This window comes from Rhipicephalus sanguineus, chromosome 4, assembly GCF_013339695.2.
Source record: "Rhipicephalus sanguineus isolate Rsan-2018 chromosome 4, BIME_Rsan_1.4, whole genome shotgun sequence".
NCBI lineage: Eukaryota > Metazoa > Arthropoda > Arachnida > Ixodida > Ixodidae > Rhipicephalus > Rhipicephalus sanguineus.
Genome location: NC_051179.1, coordinates 14,116,484 through 14,141,766, shown reverse-complemented (window position 1 = coordinate 14,141,766; position 25,283 = coordinate 14,116,484). Strand labels below are relative to the sequence as shown.

Sequence of the window (25,283 nt, the reverse complement as noted above, 5' to 3'; positions counted from 1 at the left end):
TGCGGCGCTAAAAGTTACTGTGTTCAGTTTAGCTAGAAGCTCCAAGAAGTGCTGCCCAAACTGCTCTTTTTCCGTCCATACAAAGGCATCTTTTTAAAAGCCGCTAACAGAGAAAGTAGGACGTCCAGCCATACACTCGTACAAATCCTATCGACTTTTTCCCGTTAAGCGTACGCATTTCTTCCAACTCGCTTTTCTGCCCGCGCAGCTAAATTTCGCATTTCATGCAACGCTGTGCGGGCAAATCACGGCTTCATGGAAGTCACTGTTTATGTCCGAAGTTCGAGAACATCTTATAAGGACATTACAGTGCGGTTTCATTTGACCTCGTCTCGTTCGATTTCCGCGCAGAAAATAGCTACAGATAAAGCACGCTGCTTAAGCCCCGGTTCCACTGAAGAAGAAAAAGCGCGCCCCAATATAGAACGGTTGTCGGAGCCTGACGTTTGGTTTCGAAGATTGCTTTGCAGAAGCAGTAAAGGCTCCTTCATGGGAGCTGCATTTGGACGGCCGTTGTGGCGGTCTATTTATTCGGCTGTTTGCTTCACGGTAGAAAACAAGAATCGTGAGCTTCTGGGCAGGAAAAAAAAAAAAAGCGGTCTCAACAAGAGGAAAAGTAGCGGCCAACTGTAATTTTAGACTGTTTTTGTTGTTCTCTCGCGAAAGCGCGTAATTTTTTTCAGTCTGACTTCAGTTTGGCAGGCATCGCGAATTCTGCGAAAAAAAAAAAAAAAAGCTGGCGCAGGGCCTGCAAACGAACTATTGATCGTATCATTGAGTAACGCGGCAATACAGTTGCGCAGAGACGTTCTTTGAACATGAATATCTTAGACTGAACAGCATTTCCTTTATTCTTAAGTTAATTGTATACATACACACCTACTACATTTTCGAAAACGCATACTATTCCGGAAGGTTAATGGACATATTTACTTTGATAAAGTTATTTGGCGTTATTTTGAAACCTGCCTGTTGAACGTACCCAAGAGACAAGTATTAGCCGGTGCGGCGATGCCTAATTTGTGCGCCAGCACTTCCTTATAACATATAAAAAAAAGAACATACGACGTTATTTGTAAGACCAATACATTTGTTTTGTTTTGTCTCTTTTTTTCTTTTCTGATATATTGCATTACAGTTACAGGGCGCCGTCGATGCTTCAATATGCAGGCCTTGGAAAGGCTCAGTAAAATGCCCAACGTGCGCTTACGGTCATGAAAGAAGCCTGTAAACCTTCGTCAACATCTAGAACTATAAACCTATAATATACGCGAAAACATACATAACGCAACAAGCCAGGATGTTGCGAAACTCGTCCATCAGAGATTCAAGCGTGTAGACGAATATTTCTTGCAATACGGAACGGCACGGCGACGCCGACGGCAAAAACCCACCGGAAATGTCCATACAAGTGCTATCGCAATAAATCGTAATAAAAGTACACGTACAACTTTATGTTGTGGAATATCTTATAATACGTGGGCGGGTGCTCAATGGCAACGCGACGCTGCGGCAGCGCACAGCACAGTCCTGTAAAAGCTTGTCGACAGAGTCATCTGCAGTGGCATAAGCATAGGGCTTTGTTTTAGGTGCTTCACGCTCCGCTGCGCTTGAACTCCTCACGGACACTTTGGAGGTGAAATAGTTGTCAAAACTACTGTAAAGTACAGCGCCTGTGTTTACAGCGCCTGTGTTTGCGTCTTTTTTTGTGTCCGTGTTCGTTGCCTTTGCGCTGCCTATTCGAGAAAAGTACTGTAAAGTAGTTCTTTTGCTTCTTATTTGACGTGCCTTGACCATAGGTCGGCAAACTCACTCATGAGTCGACTCAATCAGGCTCAGATCGAGCCGTGAGTCTCATTCGAGTGAGTCCGTATGAGTAATATTCGGGTGAGTTTGAGCCCAAGTGAGTCCGGTCGAGAAAACTTTTTGTGAGTCTGAGTCCGAGTGAGTCCGGTCAGGGGCATATGCAGAAATTTTTTTCGAGGGAGGGGGGGGGGCACCTCTATGATCTGAGGTGGGGTCAGGGCAGGCAGATATGGTCGAGTGTCATTTTGTACCGTGTATGCCATTGCAAAAAAAAAAAAAAAAATTGGGGGGGGGGGGGCACGGGCCCGGTGTGCCCCCCCCCCCCCCCCGGCTACGCCACTGAGTCCAGTTGAGGAAAGCTTTGGTGAGTGTGAGTACGAGTGAGTCCTGAGGGCAAAATATATTTCGTGAGTCCGAGTGAGCTCCCCATATTTTGCCGACGTATGGCCTTGACTATAGGTGAACATGGCGTCACAAACTATACCTGCTATGCCACAGTTCTCGCGCTAAGAACTACACCATACTTCCAGGAAGTCAGATGCGTTCAAACAAGTGCACATCATGACCTCAGCTGCGGCCGGCGAGTTAAAGCAGAAGCGCTGATGACAAGTGATGACATCGCGCAGACCGCCTTGTCCATCGGACCGTCATGTTAACTATAATATGTCAAGCACGTCGAGCCTTCCATAACGAGCTCGAGGAACCGCTGAAATGGACGCCATTTTAAACAGACAACTTATTCCTGTGACCGTACAGGAGTATATGCGGCCAATTCAGATACAACTCACAGTGCGTTTCATCACTTAGAATAGAATTCGTTGCTGGGTTAATTGGTTCATATTAATACTGGAAAGTATAGCTTCAATTCCTCTGCTCCTGTGTTCGGTTTCTCTTTCTTTGTCCCGTACTGAAGCTGCACTTTCCAGTATTCCATTACTGATATGCTTAAATGTCTGCCTTTGAGCACACAAACAACATTTAGATAACACCGTCAGTAATGAACATGTCAAGTCTGCTTTGAGCTTGAACGACAATGAAAATTAATCAAGGAAGACTTGTTCTTAATTTAGCATTCAAGTTTTACTACCTTATTCCATTTCTATAGGAATGGAACTTTTTTTCTATTTCCAAGGGTTACTACGCTAACTCATGAAACATTATGAATTTCCTGACAATTGCGCAATGTGTAATCTGTCGTGATGATGCCGTGATGATTTATTAAGGTATTTCCTAGTTATATATTTTTAATTATTCACTTGAGGAAACATGCCGCAATTTCCGAATCGATCTCGAGCAGCAAAAAAAATCTTCTGCCACGCCTTGTAGAAATTGTACGAGTACACCGATTTCAAGTTTAATACGTTGGCGTTCCAGTTAATGGTTTACCAAAAGCGTGCATCACAATGTTCCGAATTATTTCAACTTTAACGGCCAACGCGTTTCTTATCACAACTCCGGCACGGATATCTCGAAGGTAGCGTTAGCCTTGGGATTTCCGGTGAGGAGACATTCCTTCCCTACCGGAAGGTTTCACTTTGATTGCAATTGATAAAAATTATAAAAAAACACATCTTGAGTTTTATTTGCTCCCTGTACATCGCGATTTATTGCGGAAGTAGCTTTAAAATCCTCTTCCAAAACGAGGTAATCCACCAGAAGAAACAATCGTCTAGTAGGTTTCATGAAATTTATGAAAAAAAATTGTTCGAACTAAAAGAAAAACATCTAGTGTATCTTGCAGGCGTTAGAAAGAAGCGTGTAGACCTGCTGATGAATAAAACATACATTGACATTAAATCCTATAAGCCGCACCGTGTCCATAAGAACACATGGTATCCGCAATTATATTTTACCGCTTCCATCTGTTGTGTTTTTAGTGACCAGGTGTAATTTAGTCAAGTAGCTGACGACATGCCAAGCCTGTGCTTTGGTCTTAAGCGTGCTGCTGAAATGCCATCCTGCAAACGTCTGACATATGCTATTTGCGCTGCGAAATCGCGAAATCTAAAACTTTTCCGCGCGTCATCATGAGTTGCCGGTAGGCTTTGAAAGTACTATACGCAGTTCAGATGCACTGCGGGCTTACCCTTTCTTCTGAGAAAGCTGGCCTGACTGCAAGCACCTTTAAATGCCGACGCACATGATAACGACAGCTGGAGCGGCTTTCACTTGGAAGGGAACAGTATCATTCCTTTGACGTATAACCAGCTATGGTGTAAAACCTAAGTGGGATGTTGCCCAATTCACCATTGTCAAAAATCTAAGCTTCTCTGCTTTTAAATGTGTCTTTAAACTGCTGATATGGCAGGGCTTCCAGCACAGTCCTAACGTTGTTGCCTTCTATATATGTATTTTTTTGTTCTCGTGTCATGTATGATACCTTTCATATCCTGTTAATGGCGTGAACAACTGCCAGAACTAGCAGAAATCGCTTCTAGGAACTGATGAGATGAACGAACCTTGACACCTCGGCATGCCGGAACGTCCATAAAAATCACATATACAATGAACTTCTTCTGATACAATGCGACTCCCCTCCTCCTCCTATATTTCTCTTTTTCTAGATATAATCAGTCATTCGTCACGTCTTTGTATTTTTTCTTCGGTTGTTCAAGGCAGTCATTCGGAAGTAAACATATGTTGGCCAGCATGTTGTCTTTTAGCTGCACTGGCACATCGTCTCGCTATCTTTCCAATGATGCAGCCAAATTTTAAATATCTGCCGAATACACGTGAATGCATTCAGAAATCAATTATGTCCAGATGAAGCGACTATTTAGAGCTGACAAAAATACGTTTGCCAATATCCCCTTCCTTCCACCAGTCATTCTTTCTTCCTCATTATTTTATTAAGTGCGTTGCCGCCCATTCGGTTTTATTTTGTCAGCATGTTCTGAAAGTGACATACCAAACTTCATAATATGTTTCCTTCTGCCTTCCCTTATCCTATCCTTCCCTGTGCTTTAAGGGCGTATTCCGTAAAGCTTGTGTCACTGACCATAAATTTAACTAAAGAGATATAATTTGGCAACACTAAACTAAGCAGCTCACTCACAGTTTTCTGATAGTTTCGAGTGGAGAGAGCGAAATAATTCTTTTCTCGAATAAATAAAAACGTCGACCGGAGGCATCTTCTACCTTGCTGCTGGGTCGACGTCCGTGGTAGGAATCTTTCTTTCGAAATCCACATCGCCTTAGACGCTTCTTTATGTAGCTCGTCATACCAAACGGTGCATGGTTTCCCACTGCTCGGGTGATGAAACTGTTGAGGGAGATCATCGCACGGTATCGTTATCTGACTGAGCCGAATTTTGTATCGTCTTTCGTGTCGTTGTGCGAATGGACTTCGTGTTTATGTGACGTTTTTATGGCTTGACTTACCTAAGTGAACTGTCTTTAGGTGCGATTTTATGTACTTCTTTCCACAGCTGCACTTTCCCTTATTCTATTATCGGTTAAAAAAAAAAGAGAGAAAGAAGCAACCGGCGCTACATAAAAGCGCAAACATGTCTTAAACAACATATAATAAAGTTATCATTATTATCAACCGGTGTTCTTGGCTACATTTTTGCTGTAATTTCGTGTTTGTAAAGAATTTTTGTCAAAACATAACTGTTGCAGTCAGAGCGAGGCACTTAAGGAACAATTTGCAAGTCACTTATGATCGCTTGTGACAACATCTTAGCGAACTTTTACGTTATGGGTGGACATTTCGTTTGTGTGAATATTTGTGTTTTATAAGCTTTTGTGTTGGGCGGACAGTTTTTTGCATTGGCGAACTGGGACTGAGGGCGTGAGTGCCTTTGTGTAGTTTTGTGCGCTTCCATACTTTGCCACGGCTACTCCTCCGCACCCCCCCCCCTCTTTCCGAAAGAGTTCTGCACCAAAAGTGGTTTGGCACTGCCTCCATGATCGGAGGCATTGCAAGCTTTCTGCACCTCACCTGGTTTTGCAATGCCTCCGTGATCGACCCACCTATGACGAAGCAACGATGTCATGTGATGACGTCATCATGTGACAACGCTTTATGTGACGTCATAGTGACGGCACGAAGTCACAAATTTTGGCGATCTGTGAAGTCATGGTGGCGTTATATGGTGACGTAATCAGGTGACGGTGACTTTTTTCATCCCTCGTGCTGACACCGCCGACAGTCAATTTTCGCGTTTGATGAGGCATCTAAGGCTTTCGCCTTAAAAAGAAATCATCGCAACAAGGAGCAGAAATTAAAACTTCCTGCGCTAACCTGATGTCTTTGACATCGTCAGTTCGATTGCGACGGCAATAACACCGAGCACAAGCACCCTCGAAGAAAAGGGGGGCAAAAGTCACTGACTGCGCCGCAGAACTTGTCACGTCATCGAACGCCACACTTGGGCCTCTTTTCGCCGCGGAAGACAATGGGAAAGACAACTCGCTGCTCCGACTGAAGCTGGGAGTGCGGATAGGGGGACGACAAACAAAAGAGAAGCCGCTGTCTGCGCCGTGACGCGGACCTATTATGGAAATTTCACGCTCTCACGTCCAAACGTTAAGACTGCCAGCGTCGTTTTGCTGTTTACTCTGCTACAGTCATTGGTGTAGCCAGAGTAGGGGTCCGGGGGGTTCAAATCCCCCTACCCCCGATTTTTTTTCCATTTTGTGTGTATAATATACACGCACACATACAAATGCACGCACGAACATACTTCAAACGAGGTCACCCCCCCTCCCTCAAAATAAGTTTCTGGCTATGCCCCTGATTGCAGTCATAGGCAACAATCTTGTTACGTAAGACAGAACTAACGAGTTACCCCGACTGATGTTTGGCCAGCGCCTTAGAAGAGGCATTGGTTTGGCATTCGATTATTCGCGCTGCACTTCCTATAGACATATGTTTAGATCCAGCGCCTAAAATAGAGGGGGCGTTGTTTATATCAATAATTCTTGTACGCTCTAGCCCTCATTTTCTGAGTGCTATACATGAACGGCGTCTTACTGAGTTCAGTAAAGCAATACGTAAAAATTTAAGCGGCTTTGTTGGGAGTTGATCAGAGGTAAAGCGAGATAACAAAAGCTTCCTTCACAGCGTCAATAACATCGCTACTCCTATAAAGACCTGCTGTGACTTTGTACGTATCTAATGTACCGTCTTGTGCAATTAAAATTATGTCAACGCAGTATAACCAGAAAACTGTGCTACAGCAACGCAGGGTACTCCCTTTTTACATGCGAGTATAGCACAGTGCACGGTCACAATTTTCTCCGATTTCGAGGCTGGTTTGGCTTACTTTATGGGGTTTAAAGTCACAAAGCGACTCGGGCTATGAGAGAAGCCGTAGCGAAAGGCTCCGGATAATTTCAACAACTTCGGGCTCTGTAACGTGCGCTGACACCGCCCAGTATACACGTGCTGTTAGCATTCCGCCTCCATCAAAATGCGACCGACCGGGATCGAACCCACGCCTTTCGGTTCAGCAGCACCGAGTCACCGCGGGGCTAGAGACTTGCTTGGGTGGCGCCTACATACTCCTATCATCTCAGCCCACAATAATAACGAGCGGGAAAGTATTAGAACAGAGATGAGGTGCGCAAACTTGTCGCTAGAAAGGTTCGCGCTATAGCGAGGCGTTCCACACACATACACACAAAATAGCCAATAGGTCAACGAGACCGTCCCGGTTAATTCAAGGATGATCTTGCTTACACTAATCAATGTGGACGATTGGGCAAGTTGGTGATTCATGCTCTAGGTATACACTGCGTGGAAGAAAACAAAGACGATGAAAAAGACAGGGACAAGCGCAGACTGTGAATTGAAGTTGTATTGTTAACAGAACATACATACGTGATGAAGACAGGAAGTGAAGGAACACGAGATAAGTCCGTCCCTTCTTTTTCGTCGTTCTCGTTTTCTTGCGCGCAGTACAGCTAAAGCTTGCTTACACGCAATTCCGGTATGTCAAAACGGGAAGGCAAACGTGTCAGCGGGCTCCCACTCGTGTGCGTGTGTCGCTAAAAAAAATAGTCCGTGAAGAATATATTTGGAATGTTCCCGTTCAGTAAGGAGCGCACACTCCTCCTACCTCCGTGTCTCGTAATACCGCCTAATAAATATAAAGTAAACGAGAAAGAATACAAGAGCGCCACGCGAGACCGCTGCTAACAACGAGCACGCGGCGTAGTAAACATGGCCGCCTCGTTCCATTTAAAAAGAGGCTCGCGCGTGTCTCGAGCCCGCTCGAGCGACTCGGTGTGCGTCACTTGGTTCGTTTGTCTGCCACGTTTAATACGCGAGAGCCTCAACACATTCAGGCCCCCTTTACTCGGCTTCATTGAGCCGTGGCCCGCCCCTTCACACGCACGGGCGCTCGGCGCCGAGGCCGCGCCGTCTCCTTGACGCTCCGCTACTGACGCAACGTGTTCACACGGAGACCCATTGACAAAATAGCCACTCGTGCTTCAGAAGCCGTCAGATACTAGGTCCTGACGCCGAAAATCTCCAAATCGCGACGTTTATGCGAGTGGTCTACTTAACTAGTGCGACCTTAAATGGTGGCGTTGGAACGACAAACATTTGCAGCGATCTCCCTTAAGGGTTAGGCAGGGAGCCGAGCTCCCACACGGGTACCAGATGACAGCATATATTTCCGCTCCTTCCTGAATCAGCTCACGTTTACTCGCAAGCTACCAGCACTGCCTAACTCTTGGCTAGTGTTGACTAGATGATGGCAACTGTCGACTATCCGCAGTTATAACGGCACCGTTGTGTTCGTGCAACCTCGATCCAATGACTGAGCTGCATACCAGTTTTTTGGTCCTCCTGGTTCCTTGCTGTCGTGTCTTGACGTTTCTTTCTTCCTTTTTTATTTTTTGTAGTGCAGAGAACTGGGAAGGTGAGCCAATTTAGGGCCGTCTATACAAAATGCACCGTTGATATAATAAAAACAGAAAAGCTAAAGATAAAAAAATATGCGTGTTCCTTGCTATGTCTAATCTATAAAAGATCAGAATAGATCCACAGCTTTAATGCGAATGAACGAATTATTAATTAATTAATTAATTAATTAATTAATTAATTAGTGTCGCTGTCGTAGTTACAGCTCTTTTTATAGCGATAAAATATTTTTCAGGTATCTGAATCATTTGAACAATTGTACTCTTCTTCTTTCTTAGTTTATCTGTATTTCTATAGCGTTCTTATTTCTCTTTCCTTCGTTTGCAAAATGTAATTAAGCGTATTCACTCAGTTTCTTTTATTTCAGAAGTATAGCACGTGGTCTTGTGTTTTTTTGGTATGCGTATGAAGTATGTTTAATTTTATATAAAAACAAAAAAAACACATGAAATGTACACCCTTGCGGTATTTGTTGTCACAAATGCGCGTATTAGGTGTTTGTATCTACTGTCATGCTGTATGCCTTGTAAGGGGGGGCCGAGTCCCCGTCAAGTGAACGGTGTTTCACTTTTTGTTCGGGCCTCCTCCATATCTTTTTTTTTTGTATACCAAGAAGAATGGAATAAAAATTGAATTGAACTGAACTGAACTTAATCACCAACATAAATTACGTCAGCCGCTATGAGGCTGTAAAACTGCGCTAAAGAAGCGCGAAATAAACCCCTTTTTCTTCACATGAGTGGAACAGTATGCGTCAATTTGTTATCTCAGAAGGCTTAGCACAATTATTTGTCAGATCGCACGATGCCCCCTGTCGAAGCTGTCAATGTGTGCAGCAATCAAAGAGCTGACACAGAATCCTTGGCACAACGAGGGCCACCCACACTCCCGACTGTCTCTCTCGTGGAACGTAAACAACGTCCAGTCAAACACAAAGAGCGCGGCTGAGATTGCAACACAGTTGCCAGTTCAGACCCCCACTGCGGCTAAATGCAGACACTTTTATGAACACTGCTGGTCCGAGGAATTTTCCTCGCGATAACTGCAGCCACGAGGCGACTCCTTGTTGATCAACTGCTTGTTTATCTGGCACTTTGAGCGGCTGGCGAAATGTATAATTGACAACCGCGCGCTTGTAGCACGAAGCAACAAGGAAATCCACACGGATTTCTCAGAAAGTAAAGCCTCTTAGTTGAAGGAAAATTAGTCCTGGTCCGGTGATCGAACCCGGGACCAACGCCTTTCCGGGGCGGTCGCTCTACCAAATGAGCTAACCAGGACAGCTAACCAGCTAACAGGGTGTCAATTATCTCTTTCACAGCCCTTCCGCCACCTTGCGGGATTCCGCGGAACTCATTTGCACTTTGAGCAGCTATGCGGCGACATAAACTGCGCGGCAGCGCGCACAAAAATTAAATGTTCGTTTGGTCATTACTGTCGATTCCTTTCCATATATATATATATATATATATATATGTATATATGTATGTATGTATGTATGTATGTATGTATGTATGTATGTATGTATGTATGTATGTATGTATGTATGTATGTATGTATGTATGTATGTATGTGTGTGTGTGTGTGTGTGTGTGTGTGTGTGTGTGTGTGTGTGTGTGTGTGTGTGTGTGTGTGTGTGTGTGTGTGTGTGTGTGTGTGTGTGTGTGTGTGTGTGTGTGTGTGTGTGTGTGTGTGTGTGTGTGTGTGTGTGAGTAGACAACTACAAAACTACATTTATATATATCACCGTATACATCAAAGACCGAGCTACGAAATGAGCATGTGCGCTGTCGCTTGACAGACGGTCCACACGCACCATCTGTTTTTCTGAAAAACGACTAGCTGAGCTTTACTTTACTGCACTTATCAGCTCAATTAGAACAAAACCCGTTCTCTCTCTCTTTTTCTTTTCAGTGTTATCTCCATTTCAGCCACGAGCAGACATCCAGTGCGCCTGCTTTTGACGTCGTGACAAGACCGCGTGCAGATGACGCTCGTCTGTCGACGATGAGCAAAACGAATGTAAGCAGTGTGGACTCTCCCTCCCCTGCCTATACCGCCTTCTACAAGGCTAACAGTACTGCGCAAATAAGCAAATCATATCTGGACCATCCTCTCCTCTCCCAGGAGCTCCCCTATCATCAGCCTTCACTTCTTACATACCAAACAACAAAAATGAACCGTGCATCGATTCATCTTCAACACACCGCCACCTATACTTCGAATTCATTTTTGAATAATCGCTATTAGCCTTCCAAAATAGTGAAAACTGCATCAATTAAACGTAGCCAGATAGTATAATCACTCAAGTGCAATTTTCGTCACAAATGCGAAATCATCATCATCATTATAAAAGCTCCGCTGTTAAGAAGCAAGAAAAGCCAATGAATAAGTAGCTAGAAATTACTATAGAATTACAACATAACTCAAATATTTCACCAGCGATCAGTAAAAACAGTTTCAGTTTCCTGCCAGGTTCTCCGGAGTACAGACCACTTCATCTGAACGTAGCGCGGTTTAAAAATAATGAGAAAGACGCATTAATAAAAAGGACCACACAAATTTACTCGCCCCAGCTAGTAACCTCCGTGTTCGACCCGTTGACCTGGTTTTTAAGGAAATGTTTCTTTTTAGGCTGAAAATATTTCGTGGGTCGCCATTGTGAGTTATACCGAGAAAACAGACATCCCTTGGCAGGACTCGGGACAGAAATATGTTACTCGGCTGACGTGATCTTGGCAGCGATACAGATTCGTGCTGTCAACGGTGTTTAAGTCTCAAGTGACGACGATATCTTTTTCATTGAATGCAAACACTAAAACGGATGCTATCCGAGGACGCAGCGGTTGCATTAAAAGAGAGAAGTGATGTTTACGCTAAATACACATTTGCCCGCGCAAGGGCACGTAAAAGTGATCTATCTGTCACTTCGCTGTTGTTTATGAACAGCGTAAGTAACGATAGCCTATAGTTCGATAGCTAAAGATAAAGTAACGATAGCCGATAGTTCAGCGAGATCAGTATTCAAGATCGTTCGCAGTATTCTGCAAAAAGCAAGGGCATCGCTTCTAGCAATCTGTGCGTCCCGATAGCGACGTTTCTGCAGGGGCCGAGGCGCCGAGTAAGGGGGACCTGTCAGCTAAGAGCGGCCGGTATTTTCCGAGGCCCGTTATATATTTAGCCCGAGCGGACCGGGCGCGTGCGTCTTCGCGAGAGCGCCCGTCCACGGCGGCGTCCCTGCACCAGACGCCCTGCCAAGCTGGCTTCGCCGTTCGCCTACATCGCTGTGTGGCGGAGAGCGATTTGCCGACTGCGTCAACCATGAGACCGAACAGAAGCTCTCGAACGCGACGGCAAAGTGACGTGGCCAAGCTCTCTATTGTAACCTGCTTCGACGAGCTCGCACGAGTCGTAGCTGCTGCTACGTGGCCGCCAGACCGGCCGGCATGCCCACCAGCCAGGGATCGATGGCAGCGAGCGCAAAATTTCGCGGGGAAGCCGGGGCATTGGGAGCGACACCGGCAGCCGCAGCGTCTCCCGCCGGGTCGGGGACGAGCCCCCGCGCCCCCATTGGCTCACACTTTCCCCGGCGGCTGACCTCTGTGGTGACCCCCCCGAGTGCCGGGATCTCACTCACGTGTTCGTCGTGGTGCGGAGTCCTGTCGTGGATGGGAAGCGTGGAGATGTCGGTGGCGGACGAGGCGAGCGAGTCGCACGGAGACGGGCTCTTGGAGCGCTCCTTGTCCGGGACGTGAAGGTACGCCATCTCGCTGAGCCTCAGCTGGTCGGTCTCCATGGCGGTTGCCGGCGGCTCGCACGTAAACCCCGAGCGCGAGCGAGCGAGCTTCAAGCTCTGTGCCTGGGCGCCTTACCCCTGACGGAAAAGCGCCAGGCCGCAACGCACACGAAGCAGTACGGGGCGCCACGCATGCGCCCGGCCCCCTGTGCAGGCACAGACGTCACGCTGTCGTCACTGGTGCACGCGCGTGCGCAGCTGCGCCACACCGAGGGGTGTGCGCGGGGTGTGTCACGGGAAAGGTCGAGCTCTAGCCGCAGCCGGCGGCTCCGAGCCGCGGCTCTGTTTACGCCGGTTAGTTCGCTCTCAGCGGCGCTAGTGAGCGCCTCGTTCGCTGTGACAGCGGGCCGCGCGCGCCCACGCAGCCAAAACCGTCGACGTCGTCCATTGTTCGGCTTTCGCGCGATGCCAGTCACCGTACAACGTGTCACACGAACACGAAACAGCGATAGTTCATGCTACAGACCGCGATGATAGCCCGACAGGGAGCGCTTTTGCGAGCGGCGCACGCAAGCAGAACTCTCCGGCTCGGTCTCTCGGTGGTCCGCGGAGCGTCCCAGCCTTCATCACCCTTGGTGGGGTATTCGTGCGCATTTCTCAAGTATGATCGCTGCTCTTGGTTGAAAGTTTTGTCGCGAACTGTTTTATTCGATTAAGCACGTACGCGGTATGCGTACTTGAGCTACAGAGGACGACCCCTGCGAAGGTGACCCAACGTGTAGTCGAATTGCAGCACGCCAGAAAATCAATGACCTCTTTGTGGCCTCGTTGCCTCTTTCTCTCGAGCTTCCCGCGTCGGCACAGCACGTTGTCGTCAACGGCGCGCGAAAGGGTTCTTCTCTCTCTCAGTCTGGCACCCTCTCCTCTACCTCCAAGAAGTGACGACACCCGCCCTCGGTCGTTGCGTAAGGTCGACGCATGCGGGAAGCGACAGGCACGTGGGCATCTCAGCCAGCAGGCCCTACCATTTACTGATTGGCCCGGAAAACAGTTCCCTCATCTGTCAAGGAACGACGCGGCAAGGTGCTGCACGCGACCGCGCCAGTGAAGAAGAAAAGTTAGCTCCAGACAGACAGCCAGCTGTGAAAGAAGTTGCTGCTTTAACATCACTGCACCATTTTTAAAAGAATTAAACACGTTACAGTGAGCCATTACCCTTCTTTTTCTTTTCCTCGTGAAGCCTGGCTTCTACGCTTGATATAGAGGTAGAATAGAGTCACTCTTGTTTTATTTCTTCACCATAGACCGCTGGGATGGGAGAGCGTAGGCACGGCGTTATGGCTGAGTGTATAAAAACCTGCCTTGTCGGGACGTGTAATTTTTGCACCTGCGTCATGTGGCCAAAGCGCATTCTCAAAACCAACAACAAGCATTTTACCGGGCAGTGATGTACTCGCTGGGCTGTAGAACACTCGAGCTAAACGAAAAAAAAAAAGCTTTTTAAGAAAAGCATTCAATCCTGCTTTCCGTGTAGCGGAAATTACATCGCCTGCGCCATGGGCCTTTACGCACTGCGTTTAACTGAAACGGGTCAATTAAAAAAAAAAAACTTCGCTTAACGTAGAATGTCATCAAGTACTCTTAGACGTGCCTTTTTTCATCGTAAATTATTACAGCAACAAAGAAGAAAAAATTTAATATTTCATCGCTCAACAAAAAAAAGGAAAATTACACGCAATATTTCATCACGCATTTTCTCCCGTAACCACACGACACTACATTCTAGAAAGAATAACTGTTCAACATACGAAGATGTGAGGCTTGCTCTACGACCCGCTCTTAAAGGCTTTTAAACCGTGCTACGAAACATGGAAGAAAGAGGGTAGAAGTTTAAAAGCCTTTACGATGGAACTCTTCCTATATAGTGCACGTGACAAGCGTGAATTTCTCTCCTCATCCCTCTGTGCGCCCTTTCCCAGTGAGGGGTAGTTAACAGTGTGGATAACCTCCTTGCTTTTTTCCCTTGAGACGTCTCTCCCTCTACAAAATGGAATATTACCATTCACCCTAAAGAAAGCGGAAGAAAATACGCATTGAATGCGTTCGGGCACGCGAAGAGCGCTATATGCGTTGCAATAGGTCAACCGTCCTCAAAGCGCACAAACGTGCTTTCACTAACGTAAGAGTAGTAATAACGGTAGGCAGCTTTAGAATAGGGTACGCAAAGATAGCGTTCGTTGCGTACGTACGCTATTTACGTCACTTAACGTGGGTACCCGAGAGAATAGCCGGTCGCGGCGGCCGCATTTTCGATGGAGGCGAAAATTCTTGAGGCCCATGTGCTTAGATTTAGGTGCACGTTAATGAACCCCAGGTGGTCGAAATTTCCGGAGCCCTCCACTACGGCGTCCCTCGTAATCATATCGTGGTTTTCGAACTTTAAGCCCCAACAATTACGAGGATAGCGTATGACGCATGCGCAGTGGCGGCAAATGACCTATCTTCGATCATGACAAATGCTAACGCAAAGCTTTGCGTACCTTATTCTAAAGCTGCCTAATAATAATTCGTACCTGATTTCGGAGCCGGCATTACGGGGGAGCAATACTCTTGATAACAGCGATGAAAAATATATGTGCGCTTACAAAGAGATGACGCCCACACGCACACAGTAATTTTTAATTGAAACTAACCAAGAAAATAAGTTTTAAAAACTGAAAAGAAAGCGATTTTATCCATTAGACGCGGCGGAACGCATACCGCACACTAACCTTAGAAAACACACTGCAAGTTCTGAAGAACTCTTGCAACACGTCACGCATTCTGCGTCACTCGGCAGCCATTGCATTTATCACACACCACGTGCTAAAGTAGCTCGGTATAGCACGCCTTTGATCGACGCGGGGCAGCTTACGCTCGCTAGGTAGAAAAATTCGATTCATCCAATTGATCAGTTTACGAACATTTTTTTTTATTGTTGTTGACCTAAGCGGAGACGGTATCTTTCCAGATTTCTCGACACCTGCGGCGGTGTTTCCTAACACCACGCGAATGACGTCAGACTCGCCATCGTTGCGTAAGCGCGGTGGTTGAGTTTCGTTGGCGACTCATCAACATACGGTCGTCCCTTTGAGTCTCCTGCGAAATAACTGGCACATAGTTATCACTCACATGAGTGACGGCCGGGATCGCAGAGACGAACGGCGCAGGGTAGGAATCTAATTCAGCCTTTCCTTGCTTCTCGCTCTCATAGACGCAGATAGGTCCACCTGTCTAAACGTTGTCCAGCCTGTCCGAATCCTTTATTCCTGTTCAGACAACCTGTAAGCCCTTAATATAGTATGCGACGTGTTCATAACGCGATGCGCCACTGTAGCATTTGTGTGCACTCATTTACCGAAAAGACAACAAGCTTTCGATCACTCGAGGCCGGCCGGCGCTGAGCAAATGCTCATTTTGGCTCAGTTTTCAAGCGGCACAGACACTTGTATGTTATTCATGTGCAATTATTAAGGCGAAAGCCTTAGACGCCTCATAGAACGCGAAATTTGACCGTCAGTATCAGCGGTGTCAATACGAGTGATGCAAAAAATCATCATGTGATGACGTCATCATGACGTCAGATAACTTGACGTCACATCGTGTCGTCATCACACAACGTTGCTTGCTGATAGGGGGGCCGATCACGGAGGTGGGCTGATCACGGATCATGCAGGTGCAGAAAGTTTACCATGCCTCCGATCCTAGAGGCCGTGGAAAAACACGTTATGCGCAGAAAGCTATCAGAGGAGGGCGGCCGGGGGGGGGGGGGGGGGTCGATGCATCGACTGAGAAGAAAAAAAATGGTGGATGTCGTCTTCGAGTCGTCAAGGCAAATGCATAAGGGACCCTGTAAATTTTTAATGTTAATATATGTATGTGACATATATTGACCGTTTGCTCGCACAATAAAGCGCGCAGCGTTCGTCAATCAGACTTTCGTTCATCTGGTTAATCCCATCATTCATTCATTCATTCATTCATTCATTCATTCATTCATTCATTCATTCATTCATTCATTCATTCATTCATTCAAAGGGATAGGAGTCGGGTTTAACCTCATTTTCGTAAGACTCGTTCGTGGAGCAAAAATTGAGAACAAAACGGAGTATATATCTACGATATATATACCTATAAATCAAACGCGCAGCACTGCCGTGCTTGCTAACTGCACAGACGAGATCATGAAATAAATCTGATTGACGGATAGCCACGCGAGTGAAATTTTCCGCTGCAGCACAAGCGGGGTCAAGGAAATGAAACCGAAGTGCCGACCCAATTTTTTTTTTCGTTGCTGTCCAATAAAAACGTGCACCCTTCCGTGCACGCTCGTTTTTTTTCTTTGTTTTTTTCTCTTATGTCGCTGCGCGAATGCCTGCTCTGTCCTGATCACTGTGTCCTAGCTTGTCGAGCGAGTTGGTTCAGCATCTTAGTAGACTTCAGCGCAAAAAACGGGGACACAAGAAAACAGGGCGCTGTGTTCGGGTGGTCCTTTCTTTTTCCATGTTTTTTGCGCTAAAGTCTACTAAGGTCCTAGCTTATAGCGCCATTTTGTTGCACAGTCTGTCAGTATATAGCCCGCTGTTTTTTAATTTTAGCGATGGTTACGCGCTCAACGCAATCTGCCGCTCTCGATTTGGAGGGATAAAGCGTAAACGAGATAGGCACAGCGGTCACCGCAGTAACTACATCGAACGAGGCCAGCTGCGCCAGTGACCCACAATCCGAGCTCGAGCTGTGATCCGAACCGCGTGTCACAAAGAACGAAATGGAATATGATATGAAAACAAACAGTGGCATCTATAAACTGCGAGCTCGAGAGACTAGAATAAACATTCCCGAAGACAGCTTAAGAAATAAGACAAAATAAAAGACATGGAAAGGCTGTGAGGGAAGCGAAAAGGAAAAGGCAAGCTGACCCCGTGGGGCTTCGGAGTCCGGCTTGACCCACAACTTTACGGTTGGCGGGTTGCGTGTCGGGGATTTTTATGTGCGCTGATCGCGTCCTGCTTTCCTTTGGTCGCAACAAAATTTGCGGGAACAAGCGAAGACAGCGTTGCAAAAGAAAGTTTTTACGCGGCGAAATGCGCAGGAAGACGAAAGGCGAGATTAACGAAGTAGGGCGGGCTTTTCGAAATAGCAGCGAGGCGGCTCATGCCAGCGAAATTGTTTTTCGGTGAGGAATTTATTGGCTGCGAGTGAACGCGTGTCGTGGCACTGTTTATGTTCCTGGTGTGCTTGTTTGCAGGCGGGAGGGATGAATGGGGACCAAGTTGACGAGAGTTGCCGCAACAAGTGGGTCGCGCTTTTCTTTCTTCTTCATTTTTGTTCCTTTGGGAGGTCAGATTTTCTTTTTATTCTCCAATTATCGAGCTTCAGTTGTCAAATTATACGAGAATCCATAAAGGCAAATGAGCGCTACCGGTGCGACATGCTCCGGAGCTTAAAAGTAGAAGCGCGGGCTAGTTGCGTACGATTTTCGGAGGGCAACATCACAACGGAAGTGGACACAAGTTTTCAGGCACTAAGAATGAATGGCATGAGTAAACACTGGCGTAAATCACGATGAAGGGGTCGGGGGGGGCCTTGGGGTTAGGCCTAGGGTCACACCTTTTGCTAGTGTCCCCCCCTACCTCCCCCCCCCCCGAGAGTCATCTTTCAAACATGATAATTGAATTGCTTGATAGTTAAGTATAGCACATTCAACTTTTCTTTCACGCCTGTTTATATTGCACTGTGTACTTGTGTTGAACACCGTTCAGGTGTGTAAGACTGCATGTAAATTGCAACTGCCGTTCAACCGGTTTCCGAGAAGACTCAACCAATGCTCGTTTTTAAATCTTATTTGAAAGCATGATTATAAACTAAAACTAAAACCTGCATATATAAAAACAATATGGCCGCCATGGCAAAATATGTGCCCTCCCTTGCGACTCTACTGGATTTTCACGCCACTGCGAATATAGAATGCGCTTGTTTTTATAGACGGGACAGATGCGCATGACGTGATCGATGCACATTTAGAGCTACAACGTTTCCTTCAGGAAGGCGCATAGAGTAAAAAAATAAAAAGTATGGAGTAACCATGGCTGCGAGTGGCGCACTCCCGGGATTACATGCACAGAAATAACCAATAACGTGGAGGAGGAACGAACGCCAACGTGGCTCAATTGGTAGAATATCAGATGCAGAAATCAAAGGTTGTGGGTTCGGTTCCCATCGACGCCAAGCTGTTTTTGCGTCCACTTTAACTTCTTTCTACTTGTGCCATAACTGCTAGACTCTTAGTTTGAAAAATTCGGCACTCCTTACGGCCTCTGGAAGTCGTCGTAATGAATGAGAAGCTGCCAACGAGGAGCTGCATATACGCCACTGTCTCCTGGCTTTCTTGATCAGCGGAGCTGCTTATGCCAGCCGTTGGTTGCAATCCGGCGACAGAAAATTGTCATAATCATGAACCAGCACGCGCTATGTTCGCCGTCTTCTTCATCTTCTGCTTCGCTCCCAGAACACGTGCGCCGATTTGTCCGGCGTGGGATGCAATAACTCTGATGGGCGAGAGAACGAGTACAGAGAGAGAGAGAGAGAAACAGAGAAATTCTAGGCGGAAAAAAAAATTCTTCACGAGGCGGAATTCGAACCAGCCTACCCACGATCCGAAAGCAAGCATCGCAACCCCTCGGCTATCCAGGCACTCTAGCAGGGTATAACATAGCCTTGTATAGTATAGCATACCAAGGGAAGTGACGGTGAGGGGGAAGGGAGAGAGTAAAGCACAACATAGAAAGAAAGGGAAGAAAAACAAAGTGAAACAGAGAATCAAGGAAAGATTAAAATCGATAGCCAATTGATAATCAATCAATAACTAATAAATTTCTGGAAATTGCTTACAAATGCCTCGACATGCATGGTAAACCATAGTAAGCGCCAATCGGAAAAATCTCCCTCTCCCTCTCTCTCTGTATATATATATATATATATATATATATATATATATATATATATATATATATTATATATATATATATATATATATATATATATATATATATATATATATATATATATATATATATATATATATATATATGGGAACTCTGCGGCTTCGTCGGTACTTCGTTTTAGGTCCTTGTGAGTAGCGCCATCTTCGAGTACACGCGCTCCTCACTATTGAAAGGAGCTCGGTATGATTTCGAATAACGGCTATTGTTGTAGTACAGCAGTGCAACACCACGAAGGGCCTAGACCTGAAAGAAGTGCGCCCTTCCGAGACGAGGATGAGCGTCGCCATGGCAAACGCTGCCGCGCAGGCCTCGGCGAGCACGCGGCAAAGTAGCAGCGCGCGAGCTTTATCCCCGTGAAAAAGAAAAAAAAAGTATCCCGCCTAGTCTCGAGTTGCGTAGGAGAAGGAGCGCGTCTCGAATGATCGTGAAGCAACCGCAGCAATAATAGAAAAATGGCGGACTCCTACACGAGCGCAGCGATCGATCATTCTCACGAGAGCCGAAGATGCTCGTGCACCTTCCTTTCCAGACCGCGCGGAGGTTTTTTTTTTTTTTTTAATTCTATCACACCATATAAGAACAACGTTGTAAGGCTACATCTACCCACACTGCATTGTGGCAGACACTCTGGAACACTTTCTACTGCCGTGCAAAGCAAGCGTCCCAGTTCTACAAGCAGCAGCAACAGATGCGGACCCAAACCACCCAAACCTCCTTAGTGAAGCGTGGGAAGCTGCGGTCTCCAAGCCGGACCAGGTCGACTCGACGCCCGAGCCCGGCGGGCGGTCCAGGTCAGAAGGTTCCTGGAATAAGAGATCCTCCCATTTTCACTAACTAGCCATTCCTCAATAAATGTTCTCTCTCTCTCGATCAGAACGACATATGACACCTTGCAGACAACGTACGAAGTAGCCAATGCCATTACTGTCCTGATTCCAGACAACCAAAACGTTTGTTTATGACAGAGCTGAAGACAAGGTGACGGAACACAAGAGATAGCTACGCAGCAAGCAACTTGTTAACCAAAGAGGCGCAAGTGCGAGTCTTAAATTTGTATCTTCTCGTAGTCTCTCCTTAACTATATTGTTGGTTAACTGTCGCAGCCTGAAAAATAAGGTGGACGAATTTGCTGCTTTGCTGTCTACTACACAACCTTCCATTGTAGTTGGAACTGAATCTTGGTTGCATGAATCCATTGCTAATTTTGAAGTTTTTCCACGTGGTTATGATGTTTACCGATCTGATAGAAACACACAAGGTGGCGGAGTTTTCATTCTTATTAATGAACTTCTCCAGAGCGGCGAAATATCCGCTACTTTTCATCATTCTGAGTCCGTTTGGTGCAAGGTCCGACTGAGCAATGGAAAGTGCTTTGCAGTTGGCTCGTTCTACCGACCTCCCAGCTCAACTAACCCTGAATCCTTCGACGAGTTATCACAATTTCTAAATACTATAAACTGCGACTTTATTTTTGGAGGAGACTTTAATATGCCTCTAGTAGCCTGGAAGAATGGCAAACCCGAGTTCTCCGGCTCTGGTTCACTATCCTGTTCTTTCTCGGAGCTTGTCATGACTAATGATCTCACCCAATTTGTTTCTGAGGGCACGAGACGAGGTCATTCTTCTGCCAGCATTCTGGATTTGGTTTTTGCTAACTCTGAGTCGTTGCTCCGTGATGTAGTTGTAATCCCAGGTATTAGTGACCATGACTGCGTCGTTGGTACTTGCAATATTACATCACTAAGAGCAGCTCACAAACAACCACGAAAAGTATACTATTATGACCGAGGTGACTATGCCTCGTTATCTCAAGAACTTTGTCGTTTTTATCCAGATTTCTGTAATCTCTCCGAGTCGCTAAACATTGATGAATTGTGGTCTGCCTTTGCAGATAAACTGATGACCTTAGTTGAAGAATACATTCCTTCCAAACTCCTGACCAGTCGTCCCCGTAATGACAAACCATGGATAAACAAGGAAATTCGAACTTTGATTAGCAGAAAACGCCGCCTATATGCCGCGTATTTAGAACATCGCAGTCAGACTGTTTATGAAGAAATGCGTAACTTAGGCTACACAATAAAGCATGCGATTAAAGTGAAAAAACAGATATACATCGCTTCGCTCGATGTAAGGCTCAAAGAAAATCCCAAAGACTTCTGGAAATTTATTAAAGTTAACAGCAAGGAGGTCAGCGCGATACCCAATCTATTAGTCGACGATCAAGCAGTCTTTGGTGATTACGAGAAGGCTTGCGCTTTTAATTCCTACTTTAATTCGGTATTTTCTAACATGTCCACTAATCTACCTCCTGCAACGCCAGATTTACACTACGAGAATATGCCCATGGTTACTGCAACGTATAATGGTATTCTTAAACTGCTTAATAACCTAAAAAACAATTCATCTGGAGGCCCAGATGGCATACCAACCAAGGTAATTAAGGCATGCACTGAGGAAATTGCCAATTTCTTAGTCATCTTGTGTAACAAGTCTCTACACAGCAGTTCAATCCCAACCCAATGGAAATCAGCAGCTGTTGTTCCCATTCACAAAAGTGGTCCCAAACATTCTATACAGAACTACAGACCAATCTCGCTTACTTCTGTTTGCTTCAAAACATTAGAACACATAATTTACAGTGCTGTGATGAAACACCTCCAAAACAATATTTTCTTTTCATACGCTCAACATGGTTTTAGGGCTGGCTTGTCCTGTACAACGCAATTGGTTGAATTCTGCCATGATCTGTTTTACTCCTACGACTCTGGTTTTCAAGTAGACTGCATTTTTTTAGATTTCAAAAAGGCTTTCGATACTGTTCCCCATGATTTTTTATTGTATAAATTATCATCTCTTTGTATTCATCCTACTATAGTAGCTTGGATTAGAAATTACCTTTCCGGAAGGACACAGCATGTGTTGATTAATGGTGTTAAATCAACTGAAACAACCGTTACCTCTGGCGTGCCACAGGGATCCGTTTTAGGACCTCTGTTATTTCTGGTTTACATTAATGATATCGTACAGGGTCTACAATGCAGTGTCAGATTATATGCAGATGACTGCGTCATTTACAGGAATATAACAAACGAACATGATGTTAATAGTCTGCAAATCGATTTAAACACAATTCAAAATTGGTGCGGCAAATGGTGTATGTCTTTGAACAGTGCTAAATGTCAATTTATATCTTTCACCCGCAAACGTTCCCCTGTGAGATCTGACTATTATTTGGATCATATATCACTTGAACGGGTGCAACACTATAAATATCTTGGGGTTTATTTTTCAGAAAATCTGACCTGGACTAGACACATTGAACATGTCGCTTTAAAATCTTCTAGGATGCTTAACCTCATTAGACGCAAGTTTTACAATGCCCCTAACAGTGTTAAAGAACAACTATATAATATGTATGTTCGTCCAATTCTTGAGTATGCTTGCGCAGCATGGGACCCCGACACCTCATGTCTTATTGATAAACTTGAGCGTATCCAGAATCGCGCAGCCAGGTTTGTCACTGGTAATTTCACCTATAAAAGCAGCATTTCATTAATTAAAACCAACCTTGGTTGGAAAACCCTATCTCGACGCCGTCTAACCATTAAATTGGAACTTTTTTTCCAAATTTACTTTGATCTCACAGGAGTGAATAAAAACTTGTACATTTCGCCCCCTCACTTCATCTCTACACGTAGTGATCATGAATGTAAGGTTTTGGAAATGCGCTGCCGCACGAATGTGTTTCAATGTTCTTTTTTTCCTCACACCTCCATGTACTGGAACAGACTTCCAAAGGGTATATCTCATTGTAAAACATTATCCGAATTCCAATCGTTTTTACATGCTGATCTCCCGTGAGATATTAATTACCTGTCTCCCTGCTTTTTCTGATACTTTTTTTTTTCGTTGGCATGTGTTGCCAATTTTTCACGCGGAGTCCATCGCTTGCTCACATTTTCATGTCTGTATGTGAATTTACATATATTTTGCTATTGTATCTATTTTAACACGAAAGTGTTTTATGCCGGGGTCCACCAAGACTTCAGTGACGTATTTCCGTCACGGAAATAACGTCAAAAAATATACACAATCTGATAGCAAAGAAAAAAAGGCACCGTCAACGGGCATCGAACCCACTACCTCTCGGTCCGCAACAACAGATGCCGGGCACGCTATCCACTGCGCCGCGGTCACAGACTCTGGAGGCTTTACGAACGCGCCTTTTATATCTACCACTCTCCCGGTCGGCTGGGTGGTGTTGACCTCTGGGAGTGGTAAGGTAAAGTAATTCGTCATTGCTGCGGTCCGTCCCATTTGGCGCGTTTTCAATAGAAGTTGAATTTTGTCAATGCCTTAAGACGCGAGGTGGCGAGCTTTGCCCAAGCGTCGTAAAAGCGTCGATCTCGCTCAGCATCACGCTAATACAAACCAAAAATAGCTCTGCGACGCGCGCCTGCCTCACCTGGCTGTAACACCGCGTTCCATGCTCACGCGCTCGCCCCGAGAAAAATCGCGGCCGGGCTACCGGGGCGGCACGACGCGCTTTGCGTTTACCTCTAGTCCGGTGGTGGTAAAAACATTTATTAGAAAAAAGAAAACAAGGGAGGTATGCAGGCACTACCCCTTAAGGGGACGGCACTAGTCCGGCCGTGGTGTTCAATCACATTTTAACGTGTCGCGGGGTGGCGACCAAGTTCTGCGTCCAATATGCGACGCTCTTCTGGCTATCACACCTCGTTCTCTGATTACGCTTTCACCGTTAACTACTACAGCTACCACAAGGGTTTGTTTAATCATTTAACATAGACGTTAGTCGTCGGGATGGAGATGTACCACCAATCATCAAAGTGGGTGCATACACGTTAAACGACGCCATTAGCTGCCAGACATCAATGTACACTGTGCAGACTTTCTTATATCAATGTACAGTAAACATTCAGTTAGTTCTGTAAGGGCACGCTTTACTTTCGTGTTATTCCGATTCCTATGACGGAGGGATCAACCGTGTTTTTTTTTTCCTGAATTGCCCCCCTGCACTAATGCCCTCGTGGCGCTGCAGGTACTTGTATATAAAAAAAAAAAACAGCTAGGGTTAGCCACTCGATCGTCTTGTATACTTAGGCTTACAGCAGCGCTCTTCCCAACCACCTCCCCCTAAGGCCCTTACACGATTAGAACGCAGTGCAAAGATGAGATATTAGGGGAGGAAGTCGCCACATGCCCCCTCTGAACACGCATACAATACATGTGTGTCGATGTATGGAAATGTGGGATAGACGTGACAAGGATATATATATATATATATATATATATATATATATATATATATATATATATATATATATATGTAACATTACTGACATATCTCTTTTGAATCGAACCATTTTTTAATGCCGACATCACCAGCCGTTGCAGCTGGCAGCCAGAAGGTGCTCAAATTCTTAAGCAGTTAATAACTTTTTATGAACACGTGCGTGCGCACGTGGTGTCTCTATCACGAAACGCTCTTCCGCGTTTAGGTTTCGCCGGCGAAAGTGGTTAGATTTCATCACTTCGCTAAAATGACCTGCGGCCGCTCTTTGGAAATCTCAAAGCGGCAATAGGCTATACGCAGGAAGGGCTCCAATTCTCCCATATGACCCGACCGTCCATCTCCACTAATTAATTTATTTCCTTAATTACTGTCGTAATTGACGCCTCGAGCCACCTCAAGATGACTGCCACTCCAAGGAAAGTAAATGTGGAGGCAGCCAGCAGATATTACATTCCCCTTATTTTTGAGGATATTCGGAGACATTTTATGAAACATCTTGTA

General features: G+C 45.6%; 1 protein-coding gene across 1 annotated transcript in view; it reads right to left on the bottom strand.

The window, feature by feature from the left end:
• The window catches only part of LOC119389440 (solute carrier family 2, facilitated glucose transporter member 1), a 101,835-nt gene extending 89,208 nt beyond the window's left edge, over window positions 1-12,627 (bottom strand). The window contains exon 1 of the mRNA XM_037656693.2: window positions 12,321-12,627. Coding sequence (XP_037512621.1) covers window positions 12,321-12,479 — 159 coding nt within the window. The 5' untranslated portion in view covers window positions 12,480-12,627. The remainder of the gene's footprint in view (window positions 1-12,320) is intronic.
• Window positions 12,628-25,283: the final 12,656 nt, after the last annotated feature.